General features: G+C 44.1%; 1 protein-coding gene across 2 annotated transcripts in view; it reads right to left on the bottom strand.

Annotated features, from left to right (window-relative positions):
* The window catches only part of LOC116953100 (protein disulfide-isomerase-like), a 37,567-nt gene extending 30,362 nt beyond the window's left edge, over window positions 1–7,205 (bottom strand). Inside the window, exons 1-3 of one of the 2 annotated variants that reach the window (XM_076074735.1) lie at window positions 6,954–7,205; window positions 4,349–4,439; window positions 1,037–1,271 (exon numbers count right to left, since the gene is read on the bottom strand). In XM_076074735.1, the coding sequence (XP_075930850.1) occupies window positions 1,037–1,196 (160 nt within the window). In that variant the 5' untranslated portion in view covers window positions 1,197–1,271; window positions 4,349–4,439; window positions 6,954–7,205. The remainder of the gene's footprint in view (window positions 1–1,036; window positions 1,272–4,348; window positions 4,440–6,953) is intronic. The other variant, XM_076074734.1, reaches the window with a different exon arrangement.
* Window positions 7,206–21,418: the final 14,213 nt, after the last annotated feature.

Genomic DNA, 21,418 nt, shown 5'->3' with positions numbered 1-21,418 from the left:
TTTTTATTCTGAAGTTAAATGACACGGAATACGTCCGTGGGAATGGTGCTATGCTAAGTGCGGCGAGATACACGAATACGACTTCAAAGCGATGTAACATTCATGAGATGATGTCTGATTGAACAGTCACTCTGAGATCAAGGAGCCTGAAGGCAGCACAATGTGTACAATGGAAACCTGGTGTCAATCCAAGTGTGAACATCTCCAGCTGCTGCCTGCATTCACCCTTCAACTGCCAACAGTACAACTGTCGTCGCACGCGGTCTATTGATTTTATCAGGTGGAGCAGTGGGGTAGTGGTTACCGCACTGCATTTTATTCCGGCCACGTCTAACATCATCAGTGGTTAATTATATCTCAACCAGCCCTGCCCACCCCCCTCTCATTACCGCCTGCACTGACCAGCGCAGTGAAGTATAGTCAAACAGTACTTTGACACGGACTTGGGGAGGCCTCCATCCAGCAATGGATTGACAAGGGGTAGCAGCACACATTGCCCGCTGATTTGACCAGGTCCCCCTTGTGAAACGTGCGTTGTCTCAATGGGTTGCAACCTTTTACTCTGACAGATTGATCGATGGAGAACAAATCAACATATAAATATGGATTGCCCCAGGGTCCTTCTTGAGGTGTTTGGCCAGCTTAATATCGTATTTTTATCTCACTTTATATCCTGGGTATATTTCAATTGTGCTATCGGTGTCATACCTTGAGACGGTAGACATTTAAATTCGGGAATTGTCTGCGACAGAATCACGGCCGAAGGAGCAACGTGGCATGGAGACGGCGTGATAAGATCAGTTTATGCGGAAGATTGAGATGGATTGTGACATTGCATTGGTGAATGGGATGACGTCCACATATCATACCCGATGATAACGATCATTATGACGGTACCGGTAATGGTGGTGGTTGTGATAATGATGATAATGATGGTGGTCGTGGTGATGATTGTAATGGTTGTGGTGGCGGTAGTGGTGGTTATAATGACAGTGTACTGATAATGATAATTTAATCTATAGCACAAAGCACTCACCAAACGCGACGAGGAGGTAATTGCCTTCACTCTCCAGCGCTTCGGAGAAGTTGTCTTGCGAGAGGATGAGGACGCCCTCCACCTCGGGGACGTGGGCCTTCACGTTCGCTCCGGCCGCCAGCAGCAGCAGGAGCAGCGACGCGAGTGACGAGGTGGTCATCTCTCAATCTCTCTCTCTCTGCAAGGGAAGGCTGGTGCCGCGAGTCTCGTGGTCGATCGATCCTCACGGTGCCTCCTGGTGCCGCAGGTGAAGGGTGACGTGAGCTAAGCGCGCGGAATAAATACTCATGGCCGGGCCGTTGTTTGCTCACCTTGGAGCTTCGTGGTGAGACGCCACTGGCTGAGAGGGGCAATTCACGAAACCTGGGTATGGTGACACGTGTCAGCAGCAGCAGTAGCCCAGTGTTTGTTTTAATATGTTCTCGAATTGTTTAGTGACAAGGGCCTGGGAACTGGGGCGGCATGGGCTTTCCGTGGAGGTGTGTGAGTGTGCGCATCAAAATGGATTTTGGCATAAAACTAATTTATTTTATTTACACAGAAAAAGCCTCGAGGCTCGAGACTTTTTGTCCAATTTCCCATTATTTTTTTGCCTTTTCTCTCCAATTCAAATATTTATATCGATATGGTGTCATCAGATGAAGAAAATTGCATTGCGCATTTTGCAGCTTTTTTTAAACGTGCATTTAGAGTATTTGGCTGCTATAAATGTCCACAAGATAAGCCACTTGTTTGAGCTGTCATTTGTGGCCAGGCCACTTCTGCAAAAGAACTATGTAGCTCAGTGGGATTTACCTGTTGAAATAAAAAATGGTTTATAGTAAAATTTTATAGCAAGCGGTACACCATCCTGTGTCAGTTAACATCCCAAGAATGATGTCACAGAACTACTTCTGAGGTCCCTTCAATTGGCATCTTTATCCATACTAGAGGCAGTTAAGGTCATACAAAGGTCTGAGAACTGGAATCTAGCCAAGTCAAGTGTAAAAAATAATTTAAATTATGGGGTTTTTGTTCAGTGCTGTCATTGATGGCCAGGCTATAATCATCAACTTACCACACTTGAGAACCCCGGATAATCACGGGTGGCTGAAGCCCGGGTTTTAATTCAGGATCTCAGTGGTGCCCGATCAATGTTGGGCCAACGTTGGTCCAACGGTTCCAACCACATTGCCAACATTGGCTGGATGTTGGCATGTTTACTGGGCTGCCCGATGTTGGATGAGAGCGGCTCATTGTGTTTATTGTGGATATAGATCTGCGGTGTCATCTTCAGGGGTTTCCCCTGACACCGTTTCACGTTCCCCGAACTCAATTATAACGCAATATGGTAGTGTCACAAAATCACAATTTACTGCCCTCGGTCGATCCACCGTTGGATGAAGGCCTCCACACGCCGCGTCGGTCGTGTGCTGTTGTTGGCCAGACTTCTCCACGCCAGTCAGTGCAGGTTGGTGAAGTCATCACTAGCCACTGACTTTATGATGGCCAGGAGTGGAACTCAGACTACCGGGTTTATAGAGCAGTGCGCTAACCACTCTGCCACTCTTCCTACCCACCCTCCACTCCCCTCACCTAATTCTGACATAATTGGTGACAACGTTAATTTGTTATCAATATCTTTAAATAACTAGTCAATTTTCCAGGTAAACAACAGAATATTGAGAAATTATGTTTTTTGTTTACTATCAGGTAAAGCATTTTATAATGTTTGAAAATATTTTCAATACTATTAACGTGATTTTAAAAACTTACTGGTGTATTGACAGTACAAATGGGAGCTGCCTCTTGCATTAAGCATTGCGGGGGAGCGGTGGTACAGTGGTTAGCGTTCTGCGCGACGAACCTGGCGACCGGAGATCGATTCCCAGCCACGGGCATCATCTGTGGCAAGGAGCGACATTCGAACCGTTCGTGGCCCCCTCCCCCTGCACGCACCCGCCACTGTGACGAAGTTATGGAGTATGGTCAAACAAACACGGAGACCACTTCATCCAGCAGTGGTTTCACAAAGGGCTGTGCAATGTTCTTTAACTTAATTGTATATTGACAACTTGGTAACCTTCTTGGTTCTTTCGGTAAAGTCACGTAGAATGGAAATAAAATAATAAAAATGAAACGTAATAAAATAAAATTCTCACGACGTTTCGGCCACAACACAAGTAGCCTTCATCAGTTGAAGGAACAGAACTGTCGGGACGACAGCGCTTCAATGAACGCTGCTAAGATTCGCAGCATCGTTTAAGCTAGGTGGGAGGAGCAGAGCGCCTTGACAAAGGAGTTTACATATCAACAGGAGAATATAGCATTGAAATAGCTGTGTTAAAGTGTTGGATTAGCAGGGTGTTAAAGTCAGAAATTAGCATGTAACTGGGAGATTAGCATGATGTTAATTAAAGGGCTTAGCATATACATGCTAATCCCTCACATTACCATCATGATTAGCATTAACATCATGATTAGCATGTACATGCTAATCCCTCACATGAACATCATGCTAATCTCCCAGTTACATGCTAATTTCTGACTTTAACACCCTGCTAATCCAACACTTTAACACACCTATTTCAATGCTAAATTCTTCTGTTGATATGTAAACTCCTTTGTCAAGGCGCTCTGCTCCTCCAACCTAACTTAAAAGACGCTGCGAAGCTTGGCAGCGTTCAATGAAGCGCTGTCGTCCCAACAGTTCTGTTCCTTCACCTGAGGAAGGATACTTGTGTTGTGGCCGAAACGTCGTGAGAATTTTATTTTATTATGTTTTATTTTTATTATTTTATTTCCATTCTACGTGACTTTACCGAAAGAACCAAGAAGATGAATCCGTGCAGTCACAAAAGCTTTAAATCGTGCCTTGCCATGGTGAAGTGCCGTGACAATGCACCTACAGTGCTGGCATTGTTCTGAAGCCTTAGTCTGAGGCTGTTATTTGAGTTAAATCCATTTCCCCCAAAACTAACAGCTCGGTGGCCCTGCCTGAAGGCGTATTTGTGGCACAGGAATGTGGAAGATGAACGTTTAAACACAACGTCTAAAGTTCTCCCAGTCAAGGAAGTTTTTGTCTTCTTTTTTCCACACTTTATTTTTACCTTTCTGTTTACTTTGTTTGATGTAAGGGGAGCTTGTCTTGGAGACACGTGTGTGTCGGTGTGTGTGTGTCGGTAGGTGTGTGCAGTAAAAAAAAACAAAAATACCCAGCTTCAGTCCGAGATAGAGCGCTTGGTGGAAAGACTAGAAGTTTCAACAATGAATTTCTGAACTGTATATTGCCAAATGGGCAGAATGTTTCTCGACGGTGGCTACTGTACTCACCCTCGACAGGTTGTCTGTAACTGTTTTGCATGCAAACAGTTCTCCAGCAAGCTCGGTGGCTTTAGTGAGGGGTTTAGTGACTGTAAGCACTCTGAAAGAATAGGGGAACACGAAAAGACAGATCATGCATGCTTGCCTTGCACCAGCGGACAAAGGGCAGTACTATAGATGCAGATATCATGCAGCAACTTGATGGGGAACGTAAATACTGGAGGGACATTTTGACAAGAGTTGTAGCAGTGATCAAGTTATTGGGTGAAAGAGGACTTGAGTTTAGGGTAGATGATGAACGGTTTGGGTCAACCCATAACGGTAAGTTCCTTGGCATCCTAGAATTGCTATCACAATTTGACCCATTCTTAGCTGAACATATTAAAAAGTTTGGCGGAAAATAAGAGGCACAGTGTCCTATTTGTCATCGACAATATGTGAAGATCTTGATTTGAAGCTTTCGTGACTGCAGAAATCCATACTCTTTGGTTCTTTTGGTAAAGTCAAGCAATCGTCATCAGGTGGGACAACCACCCGATGACCATTGCTTGTGTTGCGATCGAAACGTCGTGATCTATTATTTTTCTACCTACGTGACTTTACCGAAAGAACCAAAGAGTAATTTGCGAAGAACTCATTGAGCTAATGGGTCAGAAAACTCGCCAAACAATAGCAGATGGGATTCGGGATGCCAACTATTTTTCAATAATTGTTGACCACCCCAGGCCTGTCACATTTGGACCATTTGACGTTCATATTCGGGTTGGTTAACAGCAGCGGGAATGTGGTGGAGCGATTCCTGGGCTTTGAGACAATTGAGAGCCACACTGGTAAAACTTTAGCAGACTGTGTGACTTTGATGGTGGAGGGCCTTGGGTTGGACCTCTCAAACTGTAGAGGTCAGTCATATGACAATGCAAGCAACATGTCAGGAAAATACAATGGACTACAGGCCCTCCTGAAACAAAAAAAAACCCTCTGATAGAGTATGTGCCTTGCGCAGCGCATTCACTTAACTTAGTTGGTGTTAACACCTTAGACGGCAGTAGCCCAGAGGCTGACGAGTTTTTTTTGTAACATGTTGCAGTCACTCTACACATTTTGCTCTTCATCCACACACAGATGGGGGAACGTTTTTCAGAAGACAGATGCCAGACTGAAATTAAAATCGCTGTCCAGTCCTCGGTGGAGTGCTCGGGCAGAGTCAACCAAGGCACTGTGGAGAAATTACACCCACATTAGAGGCCTTCGGTGGTATGTGCAATGATGATGAGAAAAGAGATACTCGAATTGAGGCCGCTGGACTATGTGCTAAATTGGACACCTTAGAGATGGTGTTCATGGCACATTTCTGGGACGTCATACTTGACAGGTTCCACGCTACAAGCATGCACCTACAGAAAAGTGACATTGACATCTCTGTAGCAGCACAGCTTTTGTCTTCGTTTGAGCATTTTGTGGCGGGACAGCAAGACCAGTTTGAGGCTTTTGAAAGGGCAGCCTTAAATGTGACAGGTGTCTCTCAGTCATATAAGCACGATCTTCAGCGAAAGAGGAAACGCAAAAGCTCAGAACCAGGTGGGAGAAGTTCAAAATAGAAACATTTCATGTAGTCATTTATAAGCTAGTGGCATGCCTTGAACATCGCTCGGACGCTTACAAGCGTTTGACCAGTCTCTTTGGAGTTCTGTTCATGTCAGATCAGGTGTCTAACAGTGATGTTATAGGGGAAAAGGTAGATGCACTCTCCGCTGCATATCCATCAGACCTGGACATGAACTTTGTCAACGAACTTAATCCAATTCAAGTCGTTTATGTCTGACTCTGAGGGTGAGAAGTGCCCAACTAAATTGCTTGAGACGTTGCAGGCACTTAATCTGCTGTCAGTCTTCCCCAATGTTTTCGTGGCACTTCGGATTTTTCTAACTTTTCCAGTGACAAACTGCCAGGGTGAACGGACATTTTTCCCTTTTAGGCAGAATAAAAATGAGCTGTGGAGGAGCATGTGCCAAACACGGCTCAGCTCATTGTCACTTATGTCAATAGTCAGACCTTGTCAGACAGCTACATTTTGACGATCTAGTGGATGGTTTTGCGAGGAGGAAGGCAAAAAAGACACCAATATAAGAAAGCGGCGGGGGGGGGCCTGCAAAAGACATCACGGGACAATGATCCGGCCCTGTTCATAGGGGCACTGCCCCTCTTGTCTGTTGACAATGACCGAGGGATCTTTATCTTGTCAGCTGGGGAGCGTGGGGTGTAGTTTTCACCCTGTCCTGAAGAGTTTATTCCAGACAAGGCACAGCATCAGTGCCAGGTGCTATTTAAGCCCAGCCTGAGTCTTGTACAATGCCACCCCAACCCAAAACGAATACGTGACGCTACATTATGAGCGTCATTGTGGAGAATATAAGTAACTAGCGGGAAGTACCCAGCGTTGCCCGGGTAAAAAAAATCAAACCTACTCTTAAAAATCTAACAGCAGTGCATACTGTGGTGGTACCTGCTATGATGACAGCAGTGCATACCGACTGTGGTGGTACCTGCTATCACTACAGTTGTACATGCTGACTCGAAAGCAGTATTTATCGACTATACAGCACAAAGTACTCACCTGACAGTGGCGTGGTGAGGCCTAGTCCTGTGCAGAGCCTCCGTCCTCGCCCCCTCCCCCCCAAGCCACAATCTCACCGTCCGCTCTGCAGTAATATCTACAGCCTATAGTGGTAGAATGTACCGACTGTATAGTAGCAACTGCACGCATCGGGGTGCGGGGGACATCACAGAGTGAATAATTTACCTGAGCGTTTAGTGTATTTTAATAGCATTTTTAACGCAAAAGAAAATGTCCCCCTCACTCCTACCGAAGGCGTGTGACTTGGCATGGGCCGTCCCCCCCCCCACCAAAAGGGCGTGAGTTGGTACGGCCGTGCATGCGTCATAAATAATTAAATAAAAGGAGAGCGCACAGAAATCGCACTAAATCGCTAATTAAACTAATTTAAAGGTGACGGATGTGAAAAAGGAATAGCGCTTGCTCACGGCGGGGCTTACGGCGTGGTACCTGGCTATTTTTTTTTATACGTAAACCCCACCGTTGGAGAGCCAAATCGTTTGCAAAGCGCGCGAACACACACAAAGCCACACACATAAACCCACAAACAGATACATTTGGACTTTTATGTATATAGAAGATATAAGATAACATAGATATGTGTTGTGTTGTGTTATATTGCCTGGAGCAATTACCCATATCTTAAAGAGAAGATCCTTGCCTAAAACATCTGGCAGTTCGCCAACATTGATTCCGACGAGCCTGACAATGAATGTTGAAACCGGTCCAGAGTTTGCTTGTATATGATCAATACTGCTGAAATGATGTACTCCGAGAAGGCCGGGGGGCTGATGTTTTGTGTGATAAATAGTTTTGTTATTTAGAGAAAGATATGTGAAGGATACATCATGTACTGTAGTTATCTCTTGTATGCATACACCTGGTGTGGTCAAGGTCAGCATTGGGGAGACAAAGGTGTGCACACTGCTGGTCATATCGCCTTGTTTTATGTCATTCCAATCCTCAACTGGTGCTCCCTAAACATATTTCCCCCAACTGTGGAGAAGGCTAAATAGGGGATCGTTGTCCATGTGTCTATGTTCTGTGCCGGTATGTGGGCATACGGCTATTACGTATGAATAAAAGGACTTGCCCCAAAAGTCAGTTAAGGCTATACGGGGGACCTTTGTATTTGAGGTGTTCGCTAACAGCACTTTCCCCAAAAGTATTTAAGGCTTTGATGGAGATCTTTGTCTTGTTGAGGCAAGTGCTGTCAGCGAGCACCGAACCCAACAACCTGAGCAGAATACACGGGGGGGTGTCTCTTTGTGTGCGCTAGGAACCCGGACACCCCGGTTCGATTTCCGCTCACGATCAGCGCCAGTGGTGAATGTCTGAACCGATCTCGAACCTCCCTTAGGTCAACTCAGCCTTAAATGAGTATCTGGTGCGGTGTGTAACTATGAGCCATGGCGATGCAAAGGTGCGGTGTTTAACCACACCACCCCATCATGTGCCATGTTGGCCTTTAAAGATGTACACTTAATGCACCTGCCCCAAATAGCCTGTTAAGAGGCTGTAGGGGAATCCTTGCCCTTTGTGTTGGTGCACTCGTGTGCATGTGCGTGCCGCGGGTATGGGGGTCACACTGAACCCCGAACAACGGCGAATGGTTTAAAAACCCAGGGAGTGGCATTTAAAGCATTCCCAGCTCCGGCAGAGGCTGCAGCTGGCTTCGACCCTGGAAGGTGCGAGTCGAGCCAAAAGGATAGATACGACGACACCTATTTTTTTTGTATGTACACCTCTCCGAATTTCTAACCCGTCTCAGTTCGGCGAGTTAACCGAAGATGTGAAGCCCACGTCGAATATTTTCTCTTTAAAAAAAATTGACTCGAGCTTTGATTGTCTTCCTCCTCTTCTCTTTTCCCGTGGCACGGATAAGGTCGGTCGAATATTAAATTAAATGTCTACGATATTAAGTTAAATGTCTACGATATCAAGTTAAATATTTAGGATATCAAGTTAAATATCTAGGATATCAAGTTAAACATCGAGGTTGCACGCTCAGATTCAGTTATCAAAAGTAAAAAAACGCCGCACACTTGTCAACAACACTGCCTTTAAATAAAAATATATCTACAGTATAATCGGCAACGTTTAAGGCAATGGACCTTTTTGTGCTTAGAAAAATGTTTTTTGTTCACTGTGCCTGTGCACCACTGCCTGCACAGCTCAAACCTAAATTAAATCATCTTAGTAATGTCCACACATAAAGATAAATATGAGGCCCCTTTATGAGTTGTGTTTATTTTTGTTTACCAGATTGTGTCGTGTTGTGCTAAACTCATTTGTCAAGGGTAACGACCTCAGGGTGTGAGAGGCAGGGAGTGGATGGGGTGGGGGGTTAAAGCGGCATTTAGAATAATGTAACGCTGAGAAGTAAAAATACAGCGGTGAACAATTTGAAGATGAAAATGGTCAGCAACAGCAGCAGCACCGTAAAACTTGGACAGAGCCATTCAGACGACTGATCTGCGAATCCATAAACACGATGAAGGGCAGCAGGAAAGCAGCGACAGAACTTTGCATTCGCCTGGCTGCTCAGGCTACACGACGTTTTGAAAGTTATGTTTTCACCTACAGAGTTGTCCCCACTGTAGGGCCTGTTGGAAAAAAGCATTTAGTTTAGTTTTTTAAATATGAAAACTGTACCGTGTAACATAAATATATTTGTTTAAAAAATTACAACTGGATGTTAATACAGTGATATGTAAAACTCAAATATTGTTTTCATATTTGTTGACCATAGAGTTGTAGACCTCCACTTCCCGAACCACGCAATATCCCTGGCCTGGCAACGCTGTTGGGTTTGCAGCGTGCACTGGCACCTTTGTCCTCCATGGCTACACCACGGCAAGGGGAGGGTCGTCCAGGATGTCATGAATGGGAAAAGGAACGGGGAAGGGAAAAGAGCAGAGAATAGAATCCGGAATTAAGAGGAAACGGAGGGAAAAGGAACGGAGAAACGGGAGCAGAGAGTCGGGGGACGTGAGGATCGGGAGGAAGAGGCTGCATCAATCACTCCAAGATGTGTGACGCGCGCCATATGCAGTAACAAGATGAGATGGATGTGTGGACGACACAGAGGCAGATGAGACTAAATTAGCCATTGACAGAGCGCCGTGTGCATCAACGGGCTTTATTCGGGTCATACACTGCTGACTGACTTCTACCTCTTTGTATATTTCCACGCACGCATATCGCCGTGATTGCTTTGTGCACTTTTCAACTTTTGTTCCATTTTCTGTGCCAAAGTTCGCGTTTGGGATCCGTACGCACGATGCGACGAGGGAGCTTTGGGCTTTTATAAGCAAAACAAAAAGTCGTGCGGGAAGCGATGGTGAAGGACAGAAGAGGTCACCTTGTCGCGGTCAACGCAAGTGCGCCGGGCGCAGCGCCCGTGTTTGCGGGTGACGGCAACAGCAGCAGCAGCAAGGCCGCTGCGGTGGCCTCCTCGCGCTCTGTTCGGAGACCGCTGAGCCGCGAGCGAGCGTCACGCACCAACGCGGCTCGGCCGGAGCCTTTTGCCTTGGCCACGGTCACCTCCTCCACGCACCAACGCCGCAGAGAAAAATATGAGCGGGCGCGATGGGTTACGTTGGCAGCAGTCGACAGGTACAGATTACGCTCAAGTTTCACCATCGTTGGTCACTGTTGTTATTCATCTCCTCGGTTCTTTCGGTAAAGTCACGTAGAAGGGCAATGATAAAACAATGAAAATAAAACAATAAAATTAAATTCTCACGACGTTTCGGCCACGACACAAGCAGCCGTCTTCAGGTGCAGAAACAGAACTGTCAGGAAGACAGCGTTCCAATTAACACTGCTAAGCTTGGCAGCGTCTTTTAATCTGGGTGGGAGGAGCAGAGTGCCTTGACAAAGTAGTTTACATATCAACAGAAGAATTTAGCATTGAAGTAGCTGTGTTAATGTGATAGATTAGCAGGATGTTAAAGTCAGAAATTAACATGTAACTGGGAGATTAGCATGATGTTAATGTGAGGAATTAGCATGTAACTGGTCACGGAAGTAGCTATGTTAAAGTCAGAGTTTACATATCAACAGAGGCATTTAGTATGTCGACGCTAAATAACTGCAACTACTCAACTATCATACAATAAGCCGATGTGAAAGAACTAGACATAAACTACATCAATATCATGAATGTACTCAATATATTCTCCAATAAGCTGAGCTACTAACAATAAGTCATTATACATTACACTTCTATGTCGCAAAAATTATTATAATATGCCTCCAACTAATCTTTTTATTATAAACTGCCATAGACAGACCCCAACATTGAATTATACACTGCGTTACTATACACTACCCTTTACCAAAGATTATAAGAATATTAGACTTGTAATATTACACTATGTATTATTTTACCAACCCTACTATGTACCACACAGCTGTATATTCACTATACAATTACGATATTATATATTGCCAAATAAATTATATTAAACATTACACTGAAAGGTACTAAGCGATTAGCAGGATGTTAAGCTGAGAAATTTGCATTCAACTGGGAGATTAGCATGATGTTAATGTGAGGAATTAGTATGTAACTGGTCACGGAAGTAGCTATGTTAAAGTCAGAGTTTACATATCAACAGAGGCATTTAGTATGTCGACGCTAAATAACTGCAACTACTCAACTATCATACAATAAAGCGTATGTGAAAGAACTAAATATAAACTACATCAATATAATCAATGTACTCAATATATTCTCCAATAAGTTGAGCTATTAACATTAAGTAACTGTCTTCTTTGGTTCTTTCGGTAAAGTCACGTAGAATGAGAATAAAATAATAAATTGATAAAATAAAACAACGCAATAATATTCTCAAGACGTTTCGGCCACAACACAAGCGGCCTTCATCAGGTGAAGGGACGAGACTGTCTGGTAGGACAGCGCTGGAGTGAAAGCCACGTTCAGATCACGACCTTTAAGCTGTGTGAGAGGAAACAAAGCGCCTTGACAAAGGAATTAGCATATAATTTAGCATTGAAATGGCTGAGTGATTATCTTGTGACTGCTCACAGAAATAGCTATGTTAAAAGTTAAAGCATACACATCCGCAGAGGCACCCCTTGACAAAGGAATTAGCATAGAATTTAGCATTGAAATAGCTAAGTTAAAGCATACACATCCGCAGAGGCACCCCTTGACAAAGGAATTAGCATAGAATTTAGCATTGAAATAGCTGAGTGATTAGCTTGTAACTGGTCACAGAAATAGCTACGTTAAAGTCAGAGCATACACATTCACCGAGGAACTTAGTACAAATCAAACAGGAGAATTTAGCATTGAAATAACTAGGCGAATTTAGCATTGAAATAACTGAGTGATTAGCTAGTGACTGGTCACAGAAATGACTATGTTGAAGTCAAGGCCTACACATCTGAGCTATTCACAGTACTATATAGTGAACCAATAAAAAACTAAAATATAAATTACCTTAATGTTATCAATAAACTCTATATTCTCCAATCAGCTAAGCTACCAACAATAAGTCGTTATATATCACAATGCTATATGGCGAAAAAATGGGTGGATTCTTACCCTCAACTTTAGCACCACGGATAGCTACGGGCCCCGTTCAGACGGACGAGTTCATCCATGGTCGGAACAGAGGAGGGGGAGAGAGACAGCTGCGAGGCGCTATTATACTCCATGTTGTAAACCATACCATTAACCGTGGTGTGAGAGGTATTAAGAGTCAATGCTGGCGAAAGAGCTGCGGTCTGAAGGTCATCGTAAAATACAATTAATTAAGAACAGAAATGGTTTAAAACATCTTTCCAATGAATTTTGATTTAAAGCTTTCGTGACTGCAGTAATTCATATTCTTAGTTTTTTCGGTAAAGTCACGTTGAAGAGAAACAACAAAATAACAAAATATATATAAAACAATAAAAAATTCTCACGACGTTTCGACCATAACTCAAACGGTCATCATCAGGTGTGTCGGTTTGCATAAATTTATTTTGAAAACGGCATATTTATTTATATATATAAAAATAACGTTTGCGTCACGCGCAACGATGGCAGTTTGCCAGGACTAGTCCATCTATTTTTTGAAAAGAGGAGGGGGGAGACGAAATTTGTTTTTATGTATGCTGTCTGAAAGGCACTGTAAGCGTGAACAATCAATCAAGAACTGAAATGATTTATCAAATCTTTCCAATGATTGCTAAGATAGAATCCATCTTCTCGGTTGAAATTGTCTCTGTGTTTGTATATGTGGATAGCCTCATGAACGAATCTCTCATGGAAGCCAGATGGCTTACAAAGAACCTCCGTCTTGGAAAAGTCAATGGCATGTGATCCTACTGAATTAGAACAATGATCTGCTACGGCCGAGGTGTTGGTCCTACCGTGTTTCAAGTCTGTTTTATGTTCGCGGATGCGGTCCGAGATATGTCGTTTGGTTTCTCCAATGTAGCTACTACCACAGAGGCACTTTAGTTTGTAAATGCCCGGGTACTGTATGTCTGGAACAGCATTTTTTACAGATGGAACTAAATCACGGATTTTATGTACTGTGTTGAATCGGACCTGGATCTTGTGTTTATTCAGGATTTTGGAGATCTTTTTAGTGACCCCTGCAATATAGGGTAAGGTGATGGTTTTGAGTGGCTCCACAAGAGGATCCTTCTTCATGACTGGAGTGATGGCTTTGCGGATTGTGTAGTCGGAGTAACCATTAGCCCTGAGAGCCTGGTGTACGTGCTTGAGTTCACTGGTAATGTGTTCCTGGTCGGAAATGCATTGGGCTCTATGGTATAGAGTCTTGATGAGGGAGTTCTTCTGGGATGGATGGTGGTGGGAATCCGGTTTCAAGTAAGCATCTGTATGGGTAGCTTTCCTGTAGACAGAGTGGCTCATTGAACCATCATGTCTACTTTTAATTAAGACATCCAAAAAGTGTAGTTTGCCATCTTTTTCGACCTCCATGGTAAATCTGATGGCTGGGTGTATGTTTCCTCTCACACAGCTTAAAGGTCGTGATCTGAACGTGGCTCTTTCACTCCAGCGCTGTCCTACCAGACAGTCTCGTCCCTTCACCTGATGAAGGCCGCTTGTGTTGTGGCCGAAACGTCGTGAGAATATTATTGTGTTGTTTTATTTTATCAATTTATTATTTTATTCTCATTCTACGTGACTTTACCGAAAGAACCAAAGAAGATTAATCATTGCAGTCACGAAAGCTTTAAATCGAAAATTAAGTAACTGGGTATACACTACACTATATAATGCATACCATATAGTAAACTGATAAAAACTAAAAAATAAACTACGTCAATATTATCAATAAACTCAATATACTCTCCAATCAGCTGAGCTACTAGCAATACGTCACTATACATTACAATTCTATGTCGAAAAAAGTAGCGGTTTCTTTTCAACGTTAGCACCACGGAAAGCGGCGAGTGTTCAGACGGACGAGTCCATCTATGCTCGGAACGGAGGAGGGGGGAGAGAGAGAAACAACCACGGTGCGCTACTCTGCCCTGTGCTACGTTACAACTATGCTATAAACTAGACTACTATACATTACAATATTATACCTTCCAATCTAAACTACACTGTATAATATCGTATACACAGCCCAATATAAGCTCTAACATTATGCATTATATTGATATGCCTCCAACTAAACTTTTTTCTACATTACACGACTATACACCGTACAATACACTGCCATAGACAAACCCACCATTTAATTATACAATGCGTTACTATACACTACCCTATACTTTAGACTATAATAATATTAGACTTGTAATATTACACTATGTATTATTCTACCAACCCTACTGTATACCACACTTCTGTATATTCACTATACAATTACGATACTATATATTGCCTAATGAATTATATTAAACATTACACTGTTATACTATTTATTATTATACAATATGCTATAAACCATACCATTGACCATCGCGTGAAAGGTACTAAGAGGCAATGCCAGCGAATGGACTGCGGTCTGAAAGTCACCGTAAAACACAATCAATCAAGAACCGAAATGGTTTATTACGTCATTCCAATGATTACTAAGCCATAATCCATCTTCTCGGTTGAAATTGTCTTTGTGTTTGTATATGTGGATGGCATCATGAACGAATCTCTCATGGTACCCGGATGGCTTGCAGAGAACCTCCGTCTTGGAGAAGTCAATGTCATGTGAGCCCACTGAAATATAACAGTGATCTGCCACGGCTGAGGTGTTCGTCCTACCGTGTCTCAGGTCTGCTTTATATAACTGTTATTGTCGTGACGGGCACTTAAAGTTCCAACCGTGTCCGTCCAGTGCTGGCCGAGCTGCATTGGATTCCGTTTTCTGAACGAGTACATTACAAGGTCGCACTCATTACACACAAAGTGCGCTTGCCTCAAATGAACCACAATACCTCGCTGATCTCGTCAAGGACCATAAACCATCATCACGCAAACTCCCCCGGTCGTCCTCGCAGCGGCTTTTGGCTGGCCATCGAACAAATACGCTTTCAGATGCGCTTCTGCGGCCGTCTGGAACGCTCTTCCTTCTGATATTAGGAAGCCACTGGAGCTTTGTACTTTAAAGTTTAGATTTACAACTTTTTTAAACTAATTTTTGTGCTTAGTTTGTTGTCCTCCCCTCGCACCTCCGATTAGCATGGTAAGCTACATACGGTGCGCAAGAGGTTCAACATACGTACATACAAGTTTAGACCCAGGTAGCTCTTGCACACAAGACTATTCCGGTCCCATGATTCCCCACCTGGTTCAACAAAATAAACTTAAGTGTTAAGAAAAGTAAGCGGGCTTCAGCAGGACGCGTCGTTAGAATGGCTGTGAAATATCTCTATCTGTACACATTGGTATATGTATCTTTCTGATTCGCTGCATCCAAAATGCACGGCAACCGTACGGATGTGTAAATATGAATGCCTGCCTTCAGTGGGATACATTTCATGCAGGAAGTATTTTTTGTAATCCATCTTGCTGGTATTTTTTTTACTGTACTCGCTTGCAAAAAACAAAGCTAGTGTTTGTAGTTTGGGGGCTTTGGAACCACTCTGAAATTTGAGATTGTTTAACGTTGGCAGGACAGCCAGTGCCGCCTGATTTGTTCTGGGAATTATTTTGGCGCCCGGCCTCATCCATCTCGCCTCGCCCAGCCCTCATGCCGCTGCGGTGGTGTGCGTGGCGTTCCACAGAATGAAGAGCTTCATAGCTCATCGGATTCCTCCAGTATAAATAAATATTCTGATACCGAGTGAGAAATGTCGCCCTTGCGATAGTCAGCAAGCAGAGTGATGTGGAACATAGTTGATGTAGAGAACAATAACAATAACCATAATTACTCTTTGGTTTTTAATAACTATAATGTGTATTATTTTGCCTAAGTCCCTTCTTCAGGAGGGTCCGAATTCACAAATGTCAATAGCAAGCAAAACATTAAGTGGGATAGAATTACAAATAGACTTGAATTATGGTTATTAATTTCACATCCAGGCATCCACTCTACGTCCGTCCTTGTGGAAGAGATACGTAGATGACACGTTCGTCATCTGGCCACATGGCCGACCAGCTCGGGCCAATTACTCAACCACATTAATTCCATACATCAAATTCACCATGGAGGTGGAAAAGGATGGCAAGTTACCATTCTTGGATGTTTTAGTCGAAAAGAGACAAGATGGCTCAATGGGACACTGTCTACAGGAAAGCCACCCATACGGATGCTTACCTAAAACCTGACTTCCACCACCATCATCCCAATTCCCTCATCAAAACTCTACACCATAGAGCTCGATGTATTTCCGACCATCACCACCTAGCCAGTGAACTGGAACACGTACACCAAGCCCTCAAGATTATTGGATATTCAGACTACACAATCCGTAAAGCTATCACCCCAACCAGTGGGAAAGAACCATCTGAGGACCCAATCAAAACCATCATACAGAGCAGGGGTCACCAAAAACATTTCCAAAATCTTGAGCAAACACAAGATCCAGGTTCGATTTAACACAGTACATAAAATTCGTGATTTGTGGGCGTGGCTATGGGTGGAACGAGCCCGCCACCGAGAATATAAGCCGGAGCGCTGAATGGGGCCAGCTGCTGTTGTTTGAATGAAGACACGAAGTCGTCGCCTGGAAGAGAAGCCCCGAAGACAAGACCCGGGACCCGAGTCAGGGTCCGGTCTAATATAGCCTCCCAGTGTGTGTTAGGGTGTGACTCGCCCAGAGAGACGACCTCCCTAGGTGATCTGTAGAAGAGGAGATACCCCTTTGTGTTTAGGGCTGAATTGTTAAATTAACGTGTTGCCTCCAAAGAAGCTTTCGTTTCCCTTTGTGTGAACCACTACACATATACACATACAGTGTATGTACAAAGCGGTATATGTCAGGTATATTATAACATGTACGTATGCATAGTGTACTTAATGTCGTCAATTAAGTACTACATTATGTGCTTGCAAAATACTTGTGAATATTTGTCATATTAAATAAATAGTATCAGACAACAAATAAATACATATTGACACAATACATTAACATTGTTATAGAGCTCTGAAGAAGGATCAGTGTTCAACAGGCCAGCATAACATTATATTGTTTCTTCTTTAATAATAATTTACACATCTTTGTCAATCCACTGCTCGATAATAAACGCCTTCCCAATCCATTGTCAACAATGCGTTTTTTTGTTACCATACTTCACCACACTGGTCCGTGCCGGTTGGCGAAATAAGGGTGGGTGGCCCAGGACCATCGGTTCTGATATCAACTCACCACCGATGTTAGCCGTAGTCGGGAATTGAACTCCTTCCGGTCACCAGGATCATAGCTTTGTGTTCATAGCTCCTGGCGCTAACTGCTGCCCCACTCCTCCCTCCATACCTGTTGAGCTATACGCTTCGAATAACGTGAACTATTGAAAGTCGACGTTATACAATGTACGGTGTGAAGAATGTGCCGGCCAATGTTTGTGAAGCGTCTGCGTCAACGCCCTGCTGCTCTTGTGGCGTTGTTTAAAGGGTGCTAAGCACATTCATCATCGTGCGGAAATGGTGCCTCCTGGCTCTTGTGGACAGACACAAAGACATGTTTGTGTAAGTGGACACAGACACAGTTTAGATTGTACAAACGCTACCGTTGCAGCTCTTTCATCAGCCACGCCTCGGGGAAAAGCTTGTTGCTGAGAGAAGAGCTCACATTCACGGCGTCAGATCTCCGTGACCTTTTGATGTTAATTTTGATTAAAAAAAAAGCCATCCCTTGGGCTGGTCCCTAAAGCGCATGGGGACTTGTGTGTTCACTGTCATGAGTCACAAATGCCCTTGTCTATTTTAATTCGTTTGTCTAATGTATATTTCCAATTGTGAATTATTGAGTGGAGTTGATCATTTGAATTATGTACGTCAAACTTCTTTCACACCATACGAAGCTAACCGTGCTTATCTGAGGTGTGGGGGAAGGACAACAAACTAAACACAAAAAGAAGTTCGAAAGCAATGAGATTTCAATCTAGATTTAAAAGTGCAGAGCTCCAGCGGCTTCCTAATATCGAAAGGAAGAGCATTCCAGACGGCCACAGAAGCGCATCTGAAAGCGCCCGATGCAGTGACCACCTTTGTTCGATGGTCAGCCAAAAGCCGCTGCGAGGTTGGCCAGACTTAGCATGGTGGTTTATGGTCCTTGATGAGATCAGCAAGATATTGTGGTAAATTTTCTGAGAGGCTAGACTCTAGAGAATTCAGCTGTCGTGCAAATATCAAGATCAGGTTGCCATCGTGGACAAGGCCGTAGATGCCACCACATCTCACCAACGTACGTTGAACTTATTTCGCACCGTACGTAGCCAATTAATCGGAGGTGCGGGAGAAGGACAACAATTATAAATATACACTCTTTGGTTCTTTCGGTAAATTCACGTAGGTATAAAATAAAATAAATCACGACGTTTTGGGCGCAACACAAGCGTCCGTCATCAGGTGGGAAACCATGGCCTGCTGCTGTGGCAGACTGCAGCCATTTGCGAATAACGTCAGGTGCGCTCACAGTCACAATATTTAGATGTTCATTGTGTACATATACCCTCCCATCGGCTTCCGCGGGAGGGCTTAAAATGCATGGCGCATCGTGTGTGTACCGCCATAAATCACGTAACCCTCGTCTGTTTGACTTCGTAGATCATATCTAATATAAATAGCCAGACGCGAGTTATTACGTGAGTGATGGAAATTCTGTTGCAGAATGAGTGAAGAGCTGAAATTTGGTACAGTTATATTAACGTTATGCTTTCAGCGATAACGTGCGATGTTCATTGAGATGAAAAAAAACATTCCATCATCTGACGCGGGACTTTTCAAAATTGTTGATGCGTTGTGCGTTGATTGTCATAAGCCACATGGCTCCTCGTCTAATTGACTTCATAACATGTATGATCATCAGCAGCAGCAGCCATGGTCAGTCCACTGCTGGATGAAGGTCTCCCCAATCCCTCGCCACCTCTCAAGATCCAGTGATGCAACAATCGATCTAAGCACCCCACACACAAGCTGCACATCTTATGTGCATATATATCCAGTTGTTCGTTATTAAGTAATGCCAATTTTTATAATGTTGTAGAAGTGCTATAAAGCTTAAACTTGGTACAAATGTGGTTGAGTTTACGCTTATAACTAATCTTGATTTGAAGCTTTCGTGACTGCAGGAATCCATACTCCTTGGTTCTTTCGGTAAAGTCACGTAGGTATAAAATAAAATAAATCACGACGTTTCGGGCGCAACACAAGCGTCCGTCATCAGGTAGGAAAGCATGGCCTGCTGCTGATCCAGACTTTAATAAAAACATCAGCAGCAGGCAATGCTTTCCCACCTGATGACGGACGCTTGTGTTGCACCCGAAACGTCGCGATTTATTTTATTTTCTACCTACGTGACTTTACCGAAAGAACCAAAGAGTATGTTTTTGAATCTGGGCCTTCGGAAGCGTGTGTCTGGCCGTTTAGAAGAGAGCTGAATGAAACCAACGTGGCATCGGCTTTTCAAAAAGTCGAACATTTGGTGACCTTTTATGAAGAGTGTGACGGGAAAGTCAGCAGAAAGTGGCAGTTCCAGTATACTCACAGACATGTTTAGAATCGCTATCCTGCACCGTAGAGCGATCTGTCGATGGCTCCCGCGATGCCTCTCCACCCCTCTCACTCCACTGACCACGGCGCACCGCCACGTCCTATGAAGTGGGCGCCACGGTGGCTTGGAGATGTTAACTCCCCCGCCTGGCCTACAGGAGGTCGGGGTTCAATCACGACCCTGGCGCCTGCTGTATATTTGGAGTTTGTGTGTCTTTCTCTCATCATCATCCCGGTGGCTTGGAGATGTTAACTCCCCCGCCTGGTCTACAGGAGGTAGGGGTTCAATCACGACCTTGGCGCCTGCTGTATATTTGGAGTTTGTGTCTCTCTCTCATCATCATCACGGTGGCTAGGAGATGTTAACTCCCCCGCCTGGTCTACAGGAGGTCGGGGTTCAATCACGATCCTGGCGCCTGCTGTATATTTGGAGTTTGTGTGTCCCTCTCTCATCATCGTCACGGTGGCTAGGAGATGTTAACTCCCCGCCTGGCCTACAGGAGGTCGGGGTTCAATCACCACCCTGGCGCCTGCTGTGTATTTGGAGTTTGCGTGTCTCTTTCCCCATGGATTTTTCTCCGGGTCCTCCGATTTCCCCTCCACATTTAGAAACATGCGTTTAGAGTATTTGGCTGCTATACATTTACACGCGATAAGCCACTTCTTTGAGCTATGATTTGTGGCCAGGTCGCTTCGGGAAAAGAGCGAGATAGCTCAGTTGGCTTTACCTGGTAAAATGAAAAAAATGGTTTAGTTTAAATAGTTTTACGTCTTACAATCTGCTCGACCTAAGCAGAACCAGCACCGTCTTGGCTGAGCGCTGTGAGCGGTGTTTCTCCATACCTGGAACTACCTCCTACTGCACACACGCAGCAGGAGCACCCAAACCTCAGCATCCACCTTCAAGCAGCCCCTCAAGGCTCACATCTGTCCAGACCCTTACCCGTTCAGGTTCTCGCCTGGTTCAGGCTCTCACCTGTTCAAGATCTCACCTAGTTCAGATTCTCACGTGCTTCACGGTTTCACCTGTTCAGAGTTTCACCCGTTAAAGCTCTCACCCGTACTGGGGCAAGCATATTGGGACTGACTCTTCATCTCCCGAGTTCTCGATCAAACATTTCGTCCAATTCGTGAAATGTGTCTGCGTTGTAAATCGTGTTGATGATTAATATTATTAAACACGAGGATAATGGTGGTCGAGCGAGGGAATTACTAAAGCTGAAGAATATTTAAGAGTCTGAAAGCCGCACTGACAATTTATGCTCAAATCTGTTGGCCGACATTCCTTCCAGAGAAGTTTCTGGCCCCGTG

Source organism: Petromyzon marinus, chromosome 50 (assembly GCF_048934315.1).
Source record: "Petromyzon marinus isolate PM22_M1 ecotype Great Lakes invasive population chromosome 50, UKy_Petmar_22M1.pri1.0, whole genome shotgun sequence".
Classification (NCBI taxonomy): domain Eukaryota; kingdom Metazoa; phylum Chordata; class Hyperoartia; order Petromyzontiformes; family Petromyzontidae; genus Petromyzon; species Petromyzon marinus.
The sequence above is the reverse complement of the archived record's forward strand: the minus strand, read 5'-3'. Positions and strand labels throughout refer to the sequence as shown.